At 40.9% G+C, this 21640-nt stretch overlaps 1 protein-coding gene across 1 annotated transcript in view; it reads left to right on the plus strand.

Moving 5' to 3' along the window:
• Positions 1 to 21640, plus strand: part of KIFAP3 (kinesin associated protein 3) — a 100645-nt gene that overhangs the window by 21222 nt on the left and 57783 nt on the right. The window contains exons 8-10 of the mRNA XM_075286728.1: positions 198 to 291; positions 2770 to 2948; positions 4580 to 4742. Of these exons, the coding sequence (XP_075142829.1) occupies positions 198 to 291; positions 2770 to 2948; positions 4580 to 4742 (436 nt within the window). The remainder of the gene's footprint in view (positions 1 to 197; positions 292 to 2769; positions 2949 to 4579; positions 4743 to 21640) is intronic.

Consider the following 21640-nt stretch of genomic DNA (forward strand, 5'->3'; position numbering starts at 1 on the left):
ACATATGTTTTACCCAGAATCCCTAGCGGAGCAGGAATGACTTGTAAGTCTCCGTACTGCCTATGTAGGCACACACTCTCCCTGATGTGTACGATTATCCCCTGACCATTTTCTTTATCTTTGAGTATTTTTTGTTCATGTAGCTATGATCTCAGTATCACAGAATTGATATTTCTTAACAAACTTGAATACTTGACGATGATCCGGAAACACCATCCTTAAAAAAAGAATATGAGAAAACATATAAAAAATACCAAGGGCTCCTTGTCAAGCAGGAACAACTTCTAAGAGGTGTGTAACACTACACTGTATCTGTTCATAACTATTCCTTTGTGGCACAGGCCAGTAATATATTGCGCCTTCTTTTTTGTACTTGTGTCAGTCACTTTCACTTTTTAAAGAACAGAGATTTGTAAAGCTATTTAAAAAAACACCCCTGGCTTTGTTGCCAACGGCAACCATTTACAGCTTTTATTTCATCTTTTATTCTGCTCTTGAAGAATGAAATCTGCAATGGGATTTGCTAAGGCCCAGTTCACATCCGTGTTTGGGTTTCCGTTCGGGGAGTCTGCTTGGGGATCCCCTGTACAGAAACCTATCCGCATAAAAAGCGGATACCTAAGGAAACCCATGGACCCCATAGACTGTAATGGGGTCTGTGTGGTCTCCACTTGGTTTCCGCATGAAAAATGCGAAGAGAAAAGTGCTGCTTGCAAGACTTTTCTCTCTGCATATTTCATGCGGATAGGTGAACGGAATGGCTCAAACGCAGATGTGAAACGGGCCTTAGGCTAATAAAAGCAGCTTTTCTTTTACACAGTTTCATGACTGTTGAATCTAAAGTGGTCAGCTTCCTACTAAATTTGACTGAAGCAGGATTTCTTAAAGGGATTGTTCGGGAAAAACAGATCTTTCTTATCTCAGTTACCAACTCACCTCTTGCCTACCTTCTAAATTACTTACTGTACCAAAAAGCTATATTTACCTAGATGACCGGGGCGGTCATGTTACTGCCCCAGGCACGTTTTCCAGCAATGTTCCGTTTTCCCACTCTGTAAGCAAAACGTCACCAGTACTAACCCTCTCAATCCAAGCCACCTCATCATACTTGCACGTCTTCTTGTCCAGATCTTCTGGGCACATGACGTCACTTCTGGGCTACTGCACATGCCGGCACTCCGTCTGTATTGCACAGGCATGGGTGGCCAGCAGACACCAAGGAGTTGCTGGCCAACTAGGACACAGTCCCTTGCCCAAAAGCTCCCGCCCCCCCAGACAGGTAAGTATGTGGTGGTAGGGGGGTGGCATGGGGGGTGAGTTAGCTAGGAAGGGGAAGTAGTGGACGGCTAACTAGGGAAACAGTGAGGGGGTGTGATTGAGAAAGGAATGGGGAGGGGGTGAGAAGGAGGGGAAGGAGACAGCTCTGAGTGAAGCTTAAGGCATTATGGTGGTTGTAGAAAACCAGAACAGAAAACTACCTACCTAAACAAATGCAGAATATGCCAGGAGCTTCCAAAGAAACCCAGAAATCACTCAGATCACTGCTAAAGGTCAATCAACGTCTGCTGCAGTTGATTGTTAGGGGTTGCTGGGTTTCAGTCATCTCTCGATATTATATTGATGACGTATCCTGAAGATAGGTCATCAGTATCAAAAAGCTGGACAACATCCTTTAATTACTTCACTGCTGCGTCATCTTATCATAAAAACAAGGGGCTTATTCTTTCTAATATTTTGTAGAATCCTTAAATTCAGGTTGCAGGCAATATGAAAAAAAACCCATTGCTGTATAAAGTAAAAAATATCTGTTCTATTTTGATCAGTAAAATGACGGACACCATAATGGAAACCCCATGCAACCCATTATAGTCTATGAAGTTCATAGTGTGCCATTGGTATCCATCATATAACAGTTTAGACCAGGGGTCCTCAAACTTTTCAAACAGGGGGGCAGTTCACTGTCCCTCAAACCACTGGAGGGCCAAATTATGGTTTAAAACAAATTTAAGATTTCCTCCACAGTAGCGCCCCCCACAGTATTATACGCTCCACAGCAGGCCCCCCCACAGTATTATATGCTCCACAGTACTCCCCCACACAATATTATCTGCTCCTTAGTACGCTCCCCCCACACAATATAATCTGCTCTTCAGTACACCCACCCACACTGTATTATATGCTCCTCAGTATGCCCCACACACACACTATTATATGCTTCTCCGTACGCCCCCCCACTGTAGTATTTGCTCCTCAGTACGCCCCTCACCCCACTGTATTATATGCTCCTCAGTACGCCCCTCACCCCACTGTATTATATGCTCCTCAGTACGCCCCACCCCACTGTATTATATGTTCTACAGTACGGCCCCCCCCTCTTTATGATATGCTCCTCAGTACACACCCCAGTGTATTATATGTTCCTCAGTACGCCCCCACACTTTATCATATGCTCCCTAGTACATATGTACCCCCCACACTTTATTATATGCTCCCCAGTACATATCCTGGATTCCCCATTAGTGAGCGATCCAGACGACGGCATGCGGGCCACATGCGGCGGGCCGGACAAATATCCTAGGAGGGCCGCATGTGGCCCGCGGGCCGTAGTTTGAGGACCCCTGGTTTAGACCCTGCTATATATATTTTTTCTTTTTTAGGTTCCTATAACTGAACAGATAAACACAAAAAAATGCAGAATTGAAACTAAATTTTATGTTAAAAAATTCTGTTAATTGCATAAGTAATTTATATTGTTTATTATCATTTTAGTTGCTCTCTATCTGTTACTTAACCTTGCTGAGGATACTCGCACTGAACTGAAGATGAGAAACAAGAATATTGTTCATATGTTGGTAAAAGCACTAGACAGGGAAAACTTTGAACTCCTTATCCTTGTGGTTTCCTTTCTTAAGAAGCTCAGTATTTTCCTGGAAAATAAGAATGATATGGTAAGTCAATAGTAACAAAAACATTGCTTTCAGAAAAAAAAATAAAAAATTCTGAAATTGGGGATATTTTTAAGGTACACATGGCATGCTATGACATGGAGACAGGCTGTGGATGCCTCTTGAGTGTAATTTTCCATTGTTAACAGATTTGTGCCGTCTGTGTTCAACACAGGCAGAACAAGAATCCATTTAATTTGAGGTTTTTATTCATACATACTTTCTTTGCACAAGCCGTTGCGAAAAAAACAGACATAATCTATTTTGGTCTGTTTTGTAGACCATACACCCCAATTGTGGTCTATGTATTGGTTGAATGTCTGATTTTCACAAAATATACTAATTTAGTTTAAAGGTAGAATCAGCACTGAGAATATTAACCAAGCTTCCTAGATAGACAGGTTAAGGCCATCTGAACCAGTGTTTTCCTCTTGTGGTTCATTGGTTCCTCCATTGTTGAGAAATCTACATTGTTCGTTATATATGTAAATTAGCTCACAGTACTTTGGGTAAGAACACATGGTCAGGTTTTTTTAAATCCAGAATTAGAATGAAAGAGAAGTAGCCCCTGTCTTTTATAGATTCTCAGTCTTCATGATCCACACCTGCTTTTAGCTCATGGCTGTTGAAATCTAAAATCAGTGGCCAAACGTTTAATGAGTTATGTACATTTATGATATACGGAATGCAGCTTGATGGCAGTCATTGCCACATGTGATATCTGTATCTGTCAATCAAATTACATTCATCTAAGTCCATTGACTACAATGGTTAGACATCTAAAAAACCTCACTGTCATAGACCACACATAGCTCAGAACAATACATTAAGACTCCGTTCCCACGGAGTAACGCGCCGCTCATTTAGACACGTAAACACATGTCAGAGTGAGCGCTTCAAAACAGATCCCATTGACTTCAATGGGTTCTGGCTTACGCGCGCTACACATTGAAATCAATGGGAGGCTTTGTAACCCATTAATTTCAATGTGTAGCGCGCATAAGCCGGCACCCATTGAAGTCAATGGTATCTGTTTTGAAGCGCCTCACTCTGACGCGTTTTTATGTGTCTAAATGAGCGTCGCGTTACTCCGTGAGAACCAGCCAGTACTCGCTTATGGACACAGAAACAGTTGTGTGACAAGGTAACTTTCCCATATCACACGTCACACAATGGACACTTTTACACCAGTTACTAATACAGAGTTATCCCCAGTGCTGACAGCTATGAGAGTCCTTAAAGACTCATCTCCCACTAAGATAAACCCATGCTCACGTATATTACAGTGAAATTCCCACTACACACCACTAGAACCCACACCAATTTTTTTTTGTAACTTTGAAGTTACTTGAGAATTTCCATTTGTTTCAGTATGTTAGGCTGGGTTTACACAGTGCTTTTTTATACTGAAGAATTGCATGCAGTTTTTTTTATTGCAGTACACGTTACTTATGCTAATGAACATTAAATAGAAAACCTCTGCTTTCCTAGCATAGTAGAAATGTGCTACTTATAACTGCAGTTAAAATCCTAAGTATAAGAGCTTTGTGTAAACCCAGCCTTCTAGGGCAGCGTAGCGTCTCTGCTTACACTGCTCTGCCGTCTTAACATTCATTTCTTTATATTTATTTTAGGCAGAAATGGATATTATTGAGAAATTATGTAAAATGGTGCCATGTGAGCATGAAGATTTACTGAATATAACTTTGCGGCTTCTTCTAAATCTCTCCTTTGACACTGGACTGAGAAATAAAATGGTACAAGTCGGCCTTCTCCCCAAGCTCACAGTACTTCTAGGTATGATTTTGCTTACTGGATTTCTATATTGTCATTGTGGTTGCTTACGTTCTACAGCCTTTGGACACATTTCACATTTGAGCATCTATGGCTAATAACATTTGTTGTTACAAGCACAACTTTCAGCACTGAATTACATTACTAATTGAAATCAATGGGGGTGACTTGTCATGCTTTGTCTTTGCCAATTGTGCTTTCCAATTCTCTCAGATTGTCCAAAGTCATTTTCTTTTTCCCACCATGGTTTATATGTTTATGTGTTTGTCAACTGTTTTCATAGTAGTCACAGAAGTCCCATCTCCTTTTCACGGCAACCTCTTCTCCCCTACTTACCAGTAGGAAAAAACAAACAAAAACAGCGCCCAGCTGTACATAGTGAAGTACCGTCAAATATATATATGGTCAATATGAGGAAGGTACCTTTGTTAGTTGAGAAGAATTCACTATACAGAAGCATTAGAACTGCTTGACAGGTTGTTCCTCTCTGGGTGATGCTCAGCTGCAGGATTTGTACCATCAAAGGTGTCGATATGAACCAAGAGGAAGAATTCCAAGACCATCGCGCTACAACCAACAATGTTAGTCAGTCAAATCTCCTTATTGTTGTAAAAAAAACACACAACGCATTTCAGTGGTTCCCAACTCCTTTTTCAAGTGCAAAGACTAAAACAGTGCTAGCAACAATACACCTAACACACATCTATATAAGTAATTGGTTGGGATAGCACCGCCCAGACCTGAGTCGGTTGGCATTTCTAATCCACTTCTAAACATGAGTATATACACCTTCATAATAGGGTTAACATACCCTTTATACATTATAAAAAGCATAGAAATGCCAATATTGTTAAATGAATTTCAAGGAGGGAAGATTAGCTTGTATGCCCGTTGTTTCAATTTGTGAATAAAATCAATATATATATACAGTCCTATGAAAAAGGTTGGGCACCCCTATTAATCTTAATCATTTTTTGTTCTAAATATTTTGGTGTTTGCAACAGCCATTTCAGTTTGATATATCTAATAACTGATGGACACAGTAATATTTCAGGATTGAAATGAGGTTTATTGTACTAACAGAAAATGTGCAATATGCATTAAACCAAAATTTGACCGGTGCAAAAGTATGGGCACCCTTATCATTTTATTGATTTGAATTCCCCTAACTACTTTTTACTGACTTACTGAAGCACAAAATTGGTTTTGTAACCTCAGTGAGCTTTGAACTTCATAGCCAGATGTATCCAATCATAAGAAAAGGTATTTAAGGTGGCCAATTGCAAGTTGATCTCCTATTTGAATCTCCTCTGACGAGTGGCATCATGGGCTACTCAAAACAACTCTCAAATGATCTGAAAACAAAGATTGTTCAACATAGTTGTTCAGGGGAAGGATACAAAAAGCTGTCTCAGAGATTTAACCTGTCAGTTTCCACTGTGAGGAACATAGTAAGGAAATGGAAGACCACAGGGACAGTTCTTGTTAAGCCCAGAAGTGGCAGGCCAAGAAAAATATCAGAAAGGCAGAGAAGAAGAATGGTGAGAACAGTCAAGGACAATCCACAGACCACCTCCAAAGAGCTGCAGCATCATCTTGCTGCAGATGGTGTCACTGTGCATCGGTCAACTATACAGCGCACTTTGCACAAATAGAAGCTGTATGGGAGAGTGATGAGAAAGAAGCCGTTTCTGCACGTACGCCACAAATAGAGTTGCCTGAGGTATGAAAAAGCACATTTGGACAAGGCAGCTTCATTTTGGAAACAAAAATTGAGTTGTTTGGTTATAAAAAAAGGTGTTATGCATGGCGTCCAAAAAGAAACAGCATTCCAAGAAAAACACATGCTACCCACTGTTAAATTTGGTGGAGGTTCCATCATGCTTTGGGGCTGTGTGGCCAATGCCGGCATCGGGAATCTTGTTAAAGTTGAGAGTCGCATGGATTCCACTCAGTATCAGCAGATTCTTGAGAATAATGTTCAAGAATCAGTGACGAAGTTGAAGTTACGCCGGGGATGGATATTTCAGCAAGACAATGATCCAAAACACCGCACCAAATCCTCAGGCATTCATGCAGAGGAACAATTACAATGTTCTGGAATGGCCATCCCAGTCCCCAGACCTGAATATCATTGAACATCTGTGGGATGATTTGAAGCGGGCTGTCCATGCTCGGCGACCATCTAACTTAACTGAACTTGAATTGTTTGTCCAAAATACCTTTATCCAGGATCCAGGAACTGATTAAAAGCTACAGGAAGCGACTAGAGGCTGTTATCTTTGCAAAAGGATGATCTACTAAATATTAATGTCACTTTTCTGTTGAGGTGCCCATACTTTTGCACCGGTCAAATTTTGGTTTAATGCATATTGCACATTTTCTGTTAGTACAATAAACCTCATTTCAATCCTGAAATATTACTGTGTCCATCAGTTATTAGATATATCAAACTGAAATGGCTGTTATAAACACCAAAATATTTAGAACTAAAAATGATTAAGATTAATAGGGGTGCCCAAACTTTTTCATAGGACTGTATATATATATATATATATATATATATATATATATATATATATATATATATATATAAAAAACATTTCCTAGGGGCAGTAATTAATATATCAAAAACTATTGAAGGGATCAGTGTATGAGCTAAACTTCATATAAAACAATAAATATATTGTCAGGGTCTGGGGTTTCTATGTGGGGTGGCATAGACACACAGAGTAGAGTTTTACTTTCACTCACAAAAGGTAGTGCAGCAACAAAACGAAAACAATACAAAAATAATTACCTGCCCGGCTAGGCTCTAACTGAACATAGAATAGGTTACCTCACCTAGGATAACAGCAATCCAAAAGCCAATAGAATCATTCAGGACACAGCTCCAAAAATATGTCCTCTCTGTTTGCTCTCCAGCCAAACTCTGCCAAAGTGTTGTTGCCGGAGCAAATTTTTAAGCCTCCTTGACGAGGAGACTCTCTGTATCTGAGTCGCTGCTGGAACATCCCCAAAGTATGGACTGAAGGGGGGTGAAATGACAGGTCCCACTACCAATCCTACCTACCATTCCTAAAAATCCAGCCCAGTAACTGGAACTTTGAAATAACCCTCAGCAGAAAAAAGTTATCTGCTGAGAAATGTTCTTTCTGGAGTTTCCTCATCTCACCCACCTTAGTAGTCTGGGTGAGATGTACACCCCCTCCATTACCTGACCAGCCATCGGCTTACAATATATAGATGTATGTATATTTATATATGTGTGAGAGATGTATTGTTGGTAACACTGTTTTTATCTTTGCACTTGAGAAAGAGGTTGGGAACCTCGAAACGCGTTGTGTATCTTTTTACAAACAATAAAGAACATTTGACTGACTAACACTGTAGGCATAAAATTGCGTTTTCGCAATATGGGGCCACCGGCTTAAATACATTTTTTTTTAATCTCATGGAAAATGGCTTTTTCTTTTTCTACCTGGAAAATGGCTTATGGTGCAGATTTTTAAAATCTGCAAAATGTCAATTCATTGGGGCAGATTTATTAATCTGTCCGAACGAATAACAGTCATAGTTAAGGATTGTTCATCATTTTAATAAATTTTTTTGAGGGGAGGCAAAACAGCAGCTTGGCCATTTAATTCACCGTATGGGATAAACCTTTCTGTATGTTTAATTCGGGCATTTGAGATGCGGGGATACCTAATGTGTGTTTGTTAGTTCATGTTTATATGAGATATAGGGAAAGGGGCGGTGATTTGAAATTTTATATATAATAATATAATATATAATAAATATTTATTTATTTTAGTTTTAGATGGTCTTGGGGATCAGATAACCCTTAAAGTACCGTATTTTTCGGACTATAAGACGCACCCAGGTTTTAGAGGAGGAAAATAGGGAAAAAAAATTTGGAAGCAAAAAATGGTAAAATATTTAATATATGGGAGTTGTAGTTTTGCAACAGCTGCAAGGCCACATTGACAGGTGACCCTGCAGCTGTACGGGGACGCATAGAGTGTTTTTTTTTGCGGGGCCAGAAGTACTTTTTAGTTATACCATTTTGGGGACTATCTATTGCTTAGATCACCTTGTATTGAAAAAAAAAAAGGTTTATGATATATGATTTTCTACTTTTATATATATATATATATATATATATATTCTAGGGACAGGAGGTGATTTAGAACTTTTATTTATTTCATATTTTTATTATATATTTTTAAAGTTTTTTTTTTTTTTTTTTACTATTCTATTCCCCCCCCCCCCCCCCCCCCCCGGGGGCTTGAACCTGCAGTCACTTGATTGCAAGTCCCATAGACGGCAATACAACTGTATTGCCGTCTATGGGACATTCTGTCTATTAGTATTACGGCTGGTCATAGACCCAGCCGCGATACTAATATATAGCAGTGACAGGCCTGGGAGCCTCATTAGGCTCCCGGCTGTCACCCGAACAGGTCGGCTCCTGCGATATCGCCGAGCAGGAGCCGGCCTGCAACTCCACAGGTACGGGGCCGGTGGGGACCGGCCCCGGGGGAGAAGGGGCCGCTGATACTGACCCGGCATCCGCTGTACTAGAGAGGCGGATGCCGGCGAGGGATAGACGCCAGCACAGGTGCCGGGGCCTGAGACATCGCTACGTTCCTCTGCCCTGCCTGAAGCCAGCGGCGGGGGGACGGAGGAGCAGAATAGCATCGCCGCTGCTGCTGCTGGCTTCATGCAGGGCAGAGGAGCGCAGCGATGTCTCAGGCCCCGGCGTCTATCCCTTGCCGACATCCGCCTCTCTATTACGGCGATTGCCAGGCGCCACATTCAGACTATAAGACGCACCCTTCTTTTCCCCCCAAATTTTGTGCGTCTTATAGTCCGAAAAATACGGTATATCGCAGTATTGTCTTATTCCTCTAAATAAGCAGTCTTGTGGTTATGACACCTTTTTAATGGCTGACTGAAATAGATGTATCAGGGCAAATTTTCATGCCTGACGAAGAGTCCTAAGTAGTCTCAGGTACTTGCTGTGCATCATCTTCTATCTGAGTCGTCATTAAAAATGTGCACCCGTAAGAATGCTTTTGTTCTGTTATCGGGACTGCAAGATATTGTAAAATCCATTGAATTCTATTACACACTCCCTATGGCAGCATGTAATAGAAGTGCACTATTGAGAGGCTTGGGAGCCTCCAATAAGTTCCCCTCTGTCAGGGTAAGTTCTCCCTGTTTTCAGATGCCTCGCATACGTTTGACTAAGACATGAGAACAGTTAATACCCACAATCAGTCTCTAATTTCGGGAATTACCACTGCGTCTCCAATATGTGAAACACAAACTGATGGAATGCCTTGTTTGAAATCTCAACATCTGCTATACGTGTATGATGGATATTGGGAAGGGGTTAATATATTTTCATAAGAGATGAGCAAATAGTATTCGATAGAATACCTCGCTCCCATAGGAATGCGTGTAAGCGGCCAAACACCAAAGGGTTAAGCTCATCGATTATTCACTGCGCTTAACCCTTTGGTGTTTGGCCGCTTACACGCATTCCTATGGGAGCGAGGTATTCGATCGAATACTATTCGCTCATCTCTAATTTTCTTTGTAAATCGGAAACTATTTTCTGTAAAATATTTTGTAGTGATCTGAAACATTTGGAAATGAGAGATAATTCTTCTTGTACTGTGAAGTTAAGTACATGTAGATACCAATAGTAGGTGTAAACAACATGTGTCTTCTGCTAAGCAAAATGCTATAGAAATTTGTGTTTAATAAGAGTCGTAAACTGCTCAAGATTTATTAATTGTATGCACCTTATTTTAGCGTAAAATATTGGCATAAAGTAATTCTAAAGAAGAAAAATATATCTAATATATCTATAAGGCCCCATCAACATAAACGTGAAAGCGTGTTAAAGAACAAGGGGCGTCAATAGGGGACAAACACATGACCTTTAGAAAAAAGAAATAGAAGACGGCTGTCAAAACAGATTTTCACTTTTGCACTGTTGTGTTCATGTAGACCTTAATATGTGCCAAAGTCATCATACAGTGAGCACCACTTTGATGAATTGCTTCAGTGTTTACCTGGCTCTCCTTGTTTTTTGCTGTGTAAACTTGGGTTAGTATTCATAAATGTGCCGCATTGTCTCTGCTGCAGTGTTACTTATTGTTCCATCCTCTAATCCTTATATACATACATTCCCGTGCAACATTGGTCCTTTGAGATTATTCACCACTGATGGGAAATTGTTAAAATCATCATTGCATAACCAGTTTCTTCAAAGTCCTCTTTGTGTTATATGCATGTACTGAGCGGCTTCTGTTCCTATCTGGAAATACTCTTTAAATGGTACTTCAGTGGGAGTGCAAGCAGATACTGCCAGCAGACAAATATTTTACAATAGTGTGAGCCAAAATTTGCTTTCCCTTCTTAATCCTACCGTTGCTCAGGTATGCACAGCTGGTACTACGATCTTAAGTTTATGCGCTTTTATCGTGTTGCATACGATCGTTCACAAACATTCCTCTAATCTTGAATGCTTTGCAAGAAAAACTTAATGCACTTTTTACAAACAAATGATTACTGGCATTTATGGGTATCTGCAGTCTAGTATGTGCATTTGACAAAGTGCAGTGTACACTCTCTCTTTTCATCATTAAATGTGCTTTACTGCGCCTTTTATTCTCCATAATCATAATAAAAGAAAATATTACTTTCTGTTTATAGCAGTTTTTTCCTCGTTTATTATATGTGGTTGGTTAAAATGGTTTTACTTTAATGAGTTGTGATAATTAATCTGAGTTTGATTAATTTAGAACTTAAACATTGTGTAAGGCATCCCATTTCCTTAAAATTTCCTTTTGTGACTCATTTACTTGAAAGTTTACAATTTAATTTGCCATGCTAGCTTTAAACTGTTGCTAACATGAAAGGTATGAATTTCTAAAGTCATCTGTGTACTGCCTTGTTGTCATTGTGCAGTATGTCATTTTTTTAAAATATATACTGTATAGACCTATATATATGCGGTGTGAGTATATATATACAGGTGCAGCATTCTGTGCTGACTGATGCCTAGCTGCATCTTTATTATATTTATTTATTTTCCACATGATTTGCTCCACAAGGGGGCCCACTGAGGCTCTGTTGCCCAAGGGCCCATAAAAACCTGGAGCCGGCCCTGTATTTATGCCCTTTATGGGTATAGAACTCCACAGTAAATTTAGGCTTGCTGTTGACAAAATTATTTTAAGTAAGCCAGGTAGGGTCATAAACAGCAATCAATCATGCCCAATACAACCAGTTTAACCCCTAGAGGTTTTAATATAGATACTGTTTGTTCAGTCAGTGTTCCCTGTGTCATAAATGTGCGGCAGTGCTCCTCTCCTCTTTATGTTCTTTGTCCTGTCTTAACAAGCATTTGTACCTGATAACATTTCAAAACCACTTCTTTGCTGTGGGGGAGTTCACACTACCTTTGGTAATGTCCATTGCAGTTTTCCCATCATAGAATGACAGCACCTCTTCACATAATACCACACGCTGGAGGATTAGATACGCGCATCTGCACACAGTACCACACGCCGGAGGATTAGATATGTGCATCTGCACACAGTACCACACGGGGGAGGATTAGATACGCACATCTGCACACAGTACCACATGGGGGAGGATTAGATATGTGCATCTGCACACAGTACCACACCAACAAGGATTAGATACTTGCATCTAAACACAGTACTACACGGGGAAGGATTAGATACAGCTTTACTCCAGGTATCCATAACAACTGATCACAGATTTTTCACTCATATCCAAAATGAGCTACATATAATCACATGACACTTATGGACATACACACAAAGCACATACAAAATACACCAGTGCAAAATTGGACAATTCTTATGGGGCCACTACACAAACATAAGATGTAATATACCCGTGCGAAGCCGGGTCCTCCTGCTAGTATTTTATATATTGAAGATACTGAAAAAAGCTGATTCAGGTTTCAGCATAGAATCATATATTGTATATGCAAAACACCAAAATGTAATAGCACAAATAAGCAACCTATGTAAGTAAAGTATTACATTCTTTCTTAGTTTGCAGTGACCTCTGCTGTTGAGGAGTAACCATACCGCCTAACTTTTTAGCCTGTCAAAGAGGGACACTTATAGCTGACTGTGTGACAGTTTAACCCCTAGAGGTTCCTAATCTGGCAATTTGCATCACTCTATCTGATACCTGATGCTGCAGTCACGTTAATTAAAGTCAAACACCTGTGATTTACAGCTGCTTCTCTACAAGTGATAAGTGCAGACATCTTCATGCTGAATACATTTTATTTATATAGTGCCAACATATTCTGCAGCGCTGTACAATTTCTAAGGTTCAAGTACAGACAAAAAGATACATTATGAAGAAATAGTCATTTCACACAATGGGACTGAGAGCCCTGCGCTCAAGAGCTTACAATCTATGAATTGGGGGGGTGACACAAGAGGTAGCAGGGGCAGCATCTGAGGTAGGATTGGTCAAGTGGTCATGCTGAAGTTATTGTCATGGAGTTAAACTGTGATACGGGGCTTTTATCATCACTTTTATCAACAATATTTAACCATTTACAGTGATCATAGTAAAATGAAACTGCCTTCCCATTCACATAGTGCTAGCAGAACTTGCTCCCCAGCCAGTCCCCACCATCACCTACTTCCTGATGTTTGCTCAGTCTTAGCAGGAAGCCTAGCACAAGTTAACACCAGCAGTTTACAGCACTCTACTGTACTAAGCTACTAGGTAATGTACACATGGACCAGGGGTCCAGAAAATAAGCCATGCTGGATATAAAACCATATAAAGCCTACTTTTTTTTTTTGTTGAAAACTATATAAATGTGTAGCCCCTGTGATCAGAAGAACCAGAAAATCAAATTTTAATATGTTTGTATGCAATAGTATATACCCTGTTTGCCCGAAAATAAGACTGTCTTATATTAATTTTTGCTCCCAAAGATGTGCCATGTGTTATTTTCAGGGGGTGTCTTATTTTTTTCAAAGAAGAATTCACATATATTGCTAAATATAAAAATTAACATTTATTAAATACTGTACAGTTTAAAAATATTTTTATAGATTTGTAGAGCAGGCGATTTTGGACACAGTATAACATGTACAATATGTGTTTCACAGTATTTACATACTTTTATATGTGTTCTAGGGAAATGGGTTGATTTGAATTTTTAATACTTTTATATTATATATATATATATATATATATATATATATATATATATATATTTTTTTTTTTTATTTTTTTTTTTATTTATTTGCATTTATTAACCCCCTGTAATACATTACAGAGAGGCAACCTGCCTTCAAAAGAAATGACGATTTTTTGCAATGCAATTGCAAAGGTCTGATCACTAATGCAATGCAATGCATTAGTGATCAGACCTTTGCAATTGCATTGCATTGCAAAAAAATCGTCATTTCTTTCTTTTGCAGGCTGCTCTATGTAGAAAAGCACTGCAGACAGGCCGGGGAGCCTTTACAAGGCTCCCGGCTGTCATGCCAACGTGACCTCGGCCCTGGAGCATGCTCCAGGTGCTGGTGATCACCGGCGCCAGAAGGGTTAATGCCCACGGTCGGTGTGGGCACCAACCGGAGGCATTAGCGCTGGATGTCTGTTGACACCAGCAGACACCAGGCGGCTATGGCGGCCGCCCGACTCCCGGGTGGCCGGCATAGTTAAACACCCGGCAGGATGCCGGGTGTTTAACTATGGCGGCCACCCGGGAGTCGGGCGGCCGCCATAGCCGCCTGGTGTCTGCTGGTGTCAGCAGACATCCAGCGCTAAAGCCTCCGGTCGGTGCCCTCACACACTTCCATAGAAATGAATGGAAGCGCCCGGCACGCCGATTAACGCCCCGCTTGCCGGCTACTTCCATTCATTTCTATTCACTACGTCTTATTTTCGGGGGAGCGCCTTATATTAGGCAGGGCAGCAAAATGTCTGCCATGCCTTACTTTTGGGGTACGTCCTATTTTCGGGGAAACACGGTATATAAAAGCTATTTACTTATGTGTACCAAAGTGCTAAATTTGGTCTGAGCATTGGGGCATCAACGACGCTTGGTCCTGAAAGGGTTAAAGTTTGTTTGCTTTTATATGCTTCAATAGGTTTTTATTAAGATATCTGCATAAACAACATCTGAATATAGAAATGTTAAGGTTGAAAATATACCAAATTACTACATATTATCTAATTTTTGGTCTAATATACAGCTAGGAACCAGATGGTTTCTGAAACAATATAGTTCAGTTTATTACTGGACATCTATTTGACAATATCAAAAAGAGTGACATTTAATGGGCAAAGATGGTCAAGCAGTCAACTTGTATAGTTTTTATATAGCAGTAGGAAATGATAAAAGTGAGGTTAAGGAATCTGATATCAAAGGTAAGATAGTGCAAAGTTAGACAATCTTAGGCTATATGTACATGACCGTGTGTATGTGCCTGATCCTTGGTAAAATAACACAAATGGCTCATGGATGACATTTGTGTGCTGTCCATGCCTCCACTGACTCAGTCACATCATCTGGTGAGCTTGTTCCGCAAAATGGACAGGTATAAGTCCTGTGCTGAGTTTTACCTTGGGCTCACTGCCGCATACACCATGTATGGGACCATAGAGGTGAACGGGTCAGTGTTCTGGCTGTGAAACACACTGACAAAGCACAAAGTCATATACATAAAGCCTTAAAGGGATTCAATCATTAAAACTGAATTTTTCTGCCTAACACATAGGAATAGCCTTAAGAAAGGCTATTATTCTCCTACCTTTAGTCTTTTCCGCGCTGCTGTTCCATAGATATCCCGGTTTTCACCGGTTTCATCTTCTTCTTCTGGATCGCCCTCTCTACAACATCTTCTTCTGAAGGCTTCTTCTGGCTTTAGATGGCACGCCTGCGCAGTCAGCTCTGCCATCGGGCAGAGCCAACTGCGCATGCCTGAGGCTATTTTCTTGTGGCCGCTTACACAGTATGCTCATGTAAGCAGCTGCAAGAAAATGGCCGCAGGCATACGCAGTTGGCTCTGCCTGATGGCAGAGCTGATTGCGCGTGCGTGCCATTTTAAAACCAGAAGAAGCCATTCGAAAAACACATTGCGGAGAAGGCATTCCAGAAGAAGAAGAGACTGTCACTGGAGAGTTTTCTCGCAGCACTGGGGACGCCCCCAGTGCTGTTTGAGTGCTGGGGACCACCCCCAGTGCTGCGAGAAAACTCATTTGCATACCGAGGAAAACCGAGATATCTACGAAATGGCAGCACGGAGAAGACTTCTAAAGGTAGGAGAAGAATAAGCCTTTCTTCAGGCTATTACTACATGTTAGGCAGAAAATTCTGTTGTAATGATTGAATCCCTTTAAACTGCACCAGATACATCAAAATGTTTTGTGCTGAATGTTAAATTTGGCATATCTTTAGACTGTCCAGTCTAACTTGCTAACAAAAAAATAAATAAGCGCCAAAATTAGGAGGTCAGGAAATAACTGCCCAAGCCCCAAGTGGCATTGATTCCCACACCTACCATAGTACTGATCCCCTCACCGACCGCACTTCAGACTGTCCCTGATATATCCATTGTAGTCTCAGGCCTTACTATAACTCCTAGGCAGCAGGCCCGCTGCCTCGAGGTTATGTTTGACTCAGACCTTTCCTTCACCCCTCATATTGAATCACTCACACGTTCATGTCACCTCCACCTCAAAAACATCTCCAGGATACGCCTGTTCCTTACCAGAGATACATTAAAGACACTTATTGTCTCTCTGATTCATTCTCGCCTTGACTACTGTAACTCTTTACTAATCGGTCTTCCCCTCACTAAACTCTCCCCTCTACAATCTATTCTGAATGCAGCGGCCAGGCTCATCTATCAGTCTAGACGCTACAGCGATACCTCTGGTCTGTGCCAGTTGCTACATTGGCTGCCTATTCATTATAGAATAAAATATAAAGTTATCACTCTCATCCGCAAGGCTCTCCATAATGCTGCACCTCCCTACATTTCCTCCCTCATCTTTGTCTACCGCCCAACCCGTGTTCTCCGTTCACTCAATGACCTAACACTTACATCCTCTATTATCAGAACCTCCCACGCTCGTATACAAGACTTCTCCTGAGCTGCACCATTTCTCTGGAATGCTCTACCTCAGACAATCAGATTAACTCTCAATTTGTACAGTTTAAAACGCAAACTAAAGACACATCTTTTCAGACAGGCCTATCACAATTTCTGATGTAAACTTTTCCATACTATAATTAGAATCCCCAAAATTTAACCCTCCTCTGTCCCCGCTCCCACATTACCCCACATGATATGATGCCATTTCAGGCTAACTTTATATGTCCAAGCACCATCCACATGTTACAGGACACAACTAGTGACGGCTCATAAAGTTTTATGTTTGTGTAATGACAGTAACCTCTATTACAAAATTGTCTGACCACTGTGTAAGCAATGCCGCCCCTGCTACCTCTTGTGTCACCCCTCTACCTCATAGATTGTAAGCTCTTGCGAGCAGGGCCCTCAGTCCCATTGCGTGTAATGACTATTTCTTTGTAATGTATCTTTCTGTCTGTATTTGAACCCTATTAATTGTACACCGCTGCGGAATATGTTGGCGCTATATAAATAAAATTTATTATTATTCTTAGTAGTAGTAGTAGTAAGTTACGCCTGCCTACCCTCCCTTCATCCCACGCCCTTTTGTGATGAGCCCTACTCAATGCCAGTCAATGTTGTGTACATGTACTAGTTTTTTGGTGCAAATTCTGCCACGATTCTCTCAATATTAAATCGCCCCAGTGTCTTACTCAGAAACCTTTTTTGTGATGGCTCTGTCAGTATATATTTGTGCCACTACCTCGCTTAGGCTAGTTGACAGAAGACCAAAGTTACTCAGTAGGTTGTAGTATTTGTAAATACTTTAGAATAATTGTCAGATATGTAGAAGTGAAGTCCCAGCACTAACATAGTAAAGGTTTGTATATCTTTATTTATGCACAGTATCCAACAGGACTAATTTTTGACCATACAATATCTATTCTCAACTGCATTGTGAACTTGGGTTATTTAATGTGCTTTCAGTATGCTCAAACCACAGGAAATAGATGTGGATTCTGTGCTGCAAATGTGTAGTACTTGTATACAGGCCTCTGAAAACCTCATCCAAATGTAGCAGAAAGGTCTGTGCAGAATTGTGAACATGCTTTTGCTTACTGTTGTGTAGAAAAGACTGTAATATGGGATGCCATTACCTTAGAGTCCAAAGAGACAAATTAGAAATGTTCATGAACAGCATTACTAAAATAATGAAAGTAGAAGGTCAGACAGTGATATTCCAGAGACATTGAGAAGTGGTTTAGTTTGTGGTTTCGGAACATGTGAGTAAGCACTGTCCAGCTTTTCTAATGAAAAATAACCCAAACTACCTTGGATCTGTAGAATTGTTAACTCAATTTGACAAAGTACTAGACGGGATCTGGGTGAACCTTGGTTTCCCTGTAGGCAACCGTACCAATTACAGGGTGTCACACTAGGAGTACAACTTTAAAAATGCGAATTACTCGCGAACATGTGAACATTAAAGCGATCTGTAAGAACTGAACATGCCTGTATTTAGTGGAAAACAAGTCCACATTACAAAAGGTGCTGAAAATGTCCTTCTTGACGAAAGGTGACGGTCCATATTTGAGAATTTCCTCTGCAACATGTCACTGTCGATGGCAGTAATTTCATGCTCAATGTCGCCTCTATCTTTTTGGCCAACTTTGTGATAGTTTTGAAGGTAGGCGGATTTCTCCCTCCAAATTTCTTCAAAAATATTCGCTCTGACACTGTTTTGTTGACCCGGTGACCCAGTAGGTATTCACAATGAACACTCTTTGTGGTACGATATACTGCATGCTTGCTTTCGTCACTCTGGGCCACCGTTGCGGCGCCAGCTATAGTGCTCGCCTCTTTATGACATAGAATCAATTCTTCATTAAATAAGGAATATTTTGAACCTTGTTGCATGATGATACATGCACGATTGCAGAGTAATTCACATTTTTAAAGTTGCACTAACAAGTTAGACACCCTGGAGTAAAATAACTTTTCCATACTTATTGTTCATTTTAAATAGGTCTGTTACACTGACACTATATTCTTATAAAGGGTTCAGTTTTGTGGAAGGTTTTATTTTAATTGTACGTCCATTTTTTGAAGATACTTAAAGAGGACCTTTCACCACTTGGGGAACATGCGGTTTTATATACTGCTAGAAAGCCGACAGTGCGTTGAATTCAGCGCACTATCGGCTTTCACGTTCTGTGCCCCTGCTGAAGAGCTATCCATGCCGGTACTGTAGCTCTTCACTGTCAGAAGGACGTAATTCATTGAAAGCAATAGGGAAAAAAGCCTCCCATTGATTTCAATGGGGAACGCACGTATGACGGCTCCCATTCAAGTCAATGGGAGCTGCTTTTTACGCGCTCATTCTGAACGTGTTTTCTCGATCAGAATGAGCGCAGCTTAACTCCGTGTGAAGGCTCCCTTACACTGTTCATCCTTCTCAACAATATTCATTACTGCCTCAACTAAACAATGTTGCCTTGATGAAATGGGACATAATTCTCTAGGGTTTCACCATCAGGGCATGTGAACACAGATCCCTATTCAAAAGTAAAATCACATCTAATGTTGAACTTGATGAGGAATAGAATCTCCTCCTGGATACTCTGTGATATTTCTTAGAACGATTTTGTTCATTTTATTCTTGGCCTTCAACCAAACAAAAGATCATCCAAAGCAGTGGTTTTCAATCCGTGTTATGTGTACCCTAGGGGGTACGCTGAACAATCTCAGGAGGTACACACTATTGCTGGGAATCACTTGAAATGGTAGATTTAGTAAGTGTACAGGTTCTGGACTCCTGAAGGGCTAGTTCCACACAAATCACCCACCATCTTCCAGTGCTGAGGCACAGTGGCCTCAGTAACATCAGGGGTCAGGGTAAAGGGGTTGGGTTGTCTGTTCTAAATAGGCAAATAGCTTCAGTGCCTCTAAGGTGACACGGACACAACCATGTGAATGTCGCCAGGTGGTAAACAGCATGGAAAGTACATGGATTAAATCCATGTGCTACCTCTACCTCCACGGCCCGATTCTATGAGACCATTGAGCACGGGCCAGGTCGTATGTATGGAGCCATAGAAATGATTGGGTTGGTGGGCTACCTGTGAAAAACACAACTAACACATTGATAATGCACCTGGCTGTGTGCCAGCCTCAGGTGCTCCCAAAAGGATTTACTTGACACTCTATGCATGCCAGTTTTTCTTTCTCATATGGGATTGGGAGCAGGATGTGTCACATGACGGACACCACAGTGTCCATTGGAAGTGCTTGGTTGCTTCTTTTTTTCATGTGGGTGTAGTTTACTAGAAAATGATGTAAAATGCTAATCCAAAGGATATCTCAATAAACTCAAAGAAACAGAGATATACAGATCTATATCAGACGTCCAGAGGACCTCAGGAATGAACTGTGACCAATGTCTGAAATTCAGACACACAGTATCTCTGGAACACCACTCCTGATCAGGCACAGCTATAATAGAGAGCTATGGCAGACATATGGAGTACAGCAATAATAGTAAGCTATATCAGTCACCCAGAACACATTTGGAACATCAGTCATGAGTAAGCTGAGAACTGATGGTAAGCAAAGTAAAGGTACACCAAGGTGGAGCCCAACTCCATTTCTCCAGTTGAGAGCCATGCTCCTATGAGGACTGCTTGAGGACAATAAGAAAAATATAGTACTGGAATCATTGATGGCATTATATCTGTCCAATAGCATAATAATCCTTAGGAAACACAAATACCTAGTAATTGACTACAGTGCAAATACAGTTGTAATACATGTTGTCATAATTGTAGACCTCCATATTTTCTGCTTTGCTTGAGCTCTAGCCAGCATTTGTAGTCTTTAGTAACTAATCAGTGGTGAAAAATACAGAGGTCAAATATGGCAAAAGACCAAATGAAAAGCACATGTCCTGCTGGGAAACCAAACTAAAGGATTTAACGGCATTGCTTGCAGTTATTGCACACAGTAAAATTTATGCCCCCTTGTTATGCTTACCCAATTAGTTTGAGGAGCTCCATACTGGAGTCCATGCTGACCATATGCTTCCAATACCGCCTTTAGAAATTTTATCTCCCGTCTTTCAAAAGTGGTGAAAAAAAAATCAAGGATGGGGCTTGTTTTAACACCATAACAATTGTGAGCAAGAGCTTTCTTTTTTTTTTTGTCAGAATTGTGTTTGCATAAGTTACGCTAGGTTCACACTTACGCCTGGTATCTGTCCGCTTGCAAACCGTTTTTTTTAAAAAAAAGGCTTGGTATAAGAATGATTCCACAACCACTTGTCCACTTGTGAGGGGCAGTTCACACTTACGCCCGATGTCCGGTTTGTGCATTCCGTCAGGTTTCGGTCTTCAGCCCCGAGAAACTGGACAGGGGACGGAAACCCGGCAGTCAGTTTTAAAAACCCATTCACTTGAATGGGTTTTTAAAGATGACCGCCAGTGTCTGCCTGCTGCTTTTCTGTGCCGGACACAGGGCTAAAAATACATGCAGGGCTTTGTGTCCAGCTAAAAAAAAACCTGTCTCCCTGCAGACAGGCGGACACGAGCGGTCACCTTTACAAACCCATTCAAGTGAATGGGTTTTAAAACTGACTGCCAGGTTTCCGTCCCCTGTTCAGTTTCGCCAGGACTGAAGACTGAAACCCGACGGAATGCACAAACCGGACAGCAGGCGCAAGTGTAAACCGCCCCTGAT

Source organism: Leptodactylus fuscus, chromosome 9 (assembly GCF_031893055.1).
Source record: "Leptodactylus fuscus isolate aLepFus1 chromosome 9, aLepFus1.hap2, whole genome shotgun sequence".
Taxonomy (NCBI): Eukaryota; Metazoa; Chordata; class Amphibia; order Anura; family Leptodactylidae; genus Leptodactylus; species Leptodactylus fuscus.